The sequence below is a fragment of the Solea solea genome, chromosome 10 (assembly GCF_958295425.1).
Source record: "Solea solea chromosome 10, fSolSol10.1, whole genome shotgun sequence".
Classification (NCBI taxonomy): Eukaryota; Metazoa; Chordata; class Actinopteri; order Pleuronectiformes; family Soleidae; genus Solea; species Solea solea.
Genome location: NC_081143.1, coordinates 9,084,386 through 9,086,832, shown reverse-complemented (window position 1 = coordinate 9,086,832; position 2,447 = coordinate 9,084,386). Strand labels below are relative to the sequence as shown.

Genomic DNA, 2,447 nt, shown 5'->3' with positions numbered 1-2,447 from the left:
AAAAGTATATCGTAACAATGAAAGCAATTACACCAAAAATATTGAGATCTGCATGATTTTTTGTAAAATTATTCATAGATCTCGCAGAATCTGAATAAACCAATATAAATGCATTAGGTTACTTTGTTTTTCATACTGAAAGCTAAATGAAATGTTAAATGTGAGAGTTTTGAAACAGGGAAGGGATATTATGCTAATACCATCTTATTTCTACAGTAATCAACTAATAGCTTGGATATGACATTAGAGAGGATGGATTTTAACATTTTAATGTAGTAATTATTAATTCTGATTTGTAATTCTAATTACCAACCTGGAAATGACATGGGATTATGTGTCGAATTGCATTATGAATAAGATGGTATTACCATAATATATTTACATTTACAATACATGTGTGATATGATACAAGTGATACAATCAGTAGGTGTTTTGTGCTGCTGCAAATTAAGATTTTTTTCATTGGTTTTTGTGTCTACATTTCAACCGTAATGCAGCAAAAAAGATTTTGAGGAATGACTATTATCATCAGAGAATGTGAGTTGTAGCTGCAGCAGTTTTCACTTACCGTTTGTAGCACCTTAAATGTGTTTTTCTTTATAAGAAATGTGTCAAAGTCCCACATTAGATCAGGTTTCTGTGTGTACACCAGCCCGTCTGAATGATGTAGCATCCCAGCCAGCATCGCCTGCTCTGGGGACCGAAACCTAGAGGCCTCTCTGTCTCACTTTTCTCCTTCCCTCTTCTCTCTTCTCTCTCTTTCTCTGTCATCCTCCTCTGATCCTTATCCAGCCTGGCGTGCCCTTTGCTTTACATGGCCTGCTGGCCTGCTCCACAGCCACAGCCTCCTCCATGCCACCACCGCTCTGAAACACACACTTTTTACCCACACAGAATCATATCATGATGTGCTCCAGGAGACAGCTGCAGCAAATCGAGCATGTTTCTTCAGCTGGCGGTGGCGGACGCTTTCTGACTCTGGCAGCTGCTTCTGCTGCCAGGCCTAAAAGCAGCCGTGTTACAGTCCACTGTTTTCATCATTCAAAACAAAACAGAAGTTCTCTGCGAGATGGCAGTTGTGGTCTGAAGTACATGGTTTTTAGGAAAGCTAATTGACTGTGCATAACATTCATTATATGCTTTGGAAATAAAACTAATTTTCCAGCATGCTTGTTGGCAGCCACAGCCAGTTCTGTTTTGCTCTATTTTTGGATTCACATGATCTTCTATTTAAGAAATAATTGACCCAAGAGGTTTAAATATGGATTTGTATTTCAAGTCCACATTTCTATATAAAGCTTACTTTAAATAACTCAAGACTATTAACCAGCCAACATTCCTCTCTTGTCTTCTACTTAATTTATTCTAATGCTGAAATGACAAAGATCTAATCACCACTTTATAACAACCATTATTCCTTCAAGTGTGATTTTCTAATGGCCCTGGAGTCGACCGCTCTCAGCAGGAGCTTACAGTCAGTGAAAGTGGAGACAGTTTGACCTAGTTCATTACACTGGAGGCAGCGAGACAGGAAGGCATGGACATCCTCTCTGGCATTCACATCTCTCTTTACAGTAAGAGTTCTACATACTGTAGTGACTCAGTGAAGTATAGAGACCTGAGATGACTTAAATCTGAGGCCATGCCAGCATCCACCAACTCATGCATAAATGTATATTAAACACATAGATATTTATTCCCTTTGTTTTTTGTTTTTTTTTGACAGTGGTAGAACTGCAATATAAACAAAACAAAAAGTACTGAAATTAAACACTGATAAAGTAGGCAGAAGAAATGAACAGTGAAACTGGTAATGCATGGGAGAGCAGGGACATCAGCACTTTTTGGTTCACTGGAGAGCCCTCTAATGGTTAGTAGTGTGCACTGCACCTTGTCTCACCATGTATCACCATGTCTCAGAATCACAGAACACTTACACATAGCAAAGAATTAATGTAAAATAATCAACATATTACAGATGGTAAGCATTGGATTCTGTGATATAATGTGATCACCACCACACACTTCATTCATGTAGCTCATCTGTTTTATGGCAGAGAACCTCCTCTGCTGTCTCTCTAGATCTTTAGTGATCCAGTAAAATGTTCTCCTGTTAGTCTGCCCCCGACTGTTCTGACCTGTTACAGGGTTAACAATGTTATTTTATCACTTTTAATATTTATATATATTTATTCTTAATAGCAAAATATTGAGTGTATAGTATAGTCAGTCACATCTTCTTACCATTCAACACTTGGCCTAATGTGCAGTCATTTGCTGTGTTTCTTAAATCTTTACTGAAGTAAATCTTTACTTTATAGGCGGTGTGGGCTGTGCCCGATGGCTGTGTTGCGTGATGTTGTACTGGTGCAACGACACTGAAATCAAACCTGACACAACAGCTCAGTTTGTGGCTGTTTGTCTCAACAAGACGTCAAAACTTTCTC

At 38.4% G+C, this 2,447-nt stretch overlaps 1 protein-coding gene across 1 annotated transcript in view; it reads right to left on the bottom strand.

The window, feature by feature from the left end:
* The window catches only part of hmx1 (H6 family homeobox 1), a 3,338-nt gene extending 2,484 nt beyond the window's left edge, over positions 1 to 854 (bottom strand). Inside the window, exon 1 of the mRNA XM_058640165.1 lies at positions 815 to 854. Coding sequence (XP_058496148.1) covers positions 815 to 854 — 40 coding nt within the window. The remainder of the gene's footprint in view (positions 1 to 814) is intronic.
* Between the last annotated feature and the right edge of the window lie 1,593 nt (positions 855 to 2,447).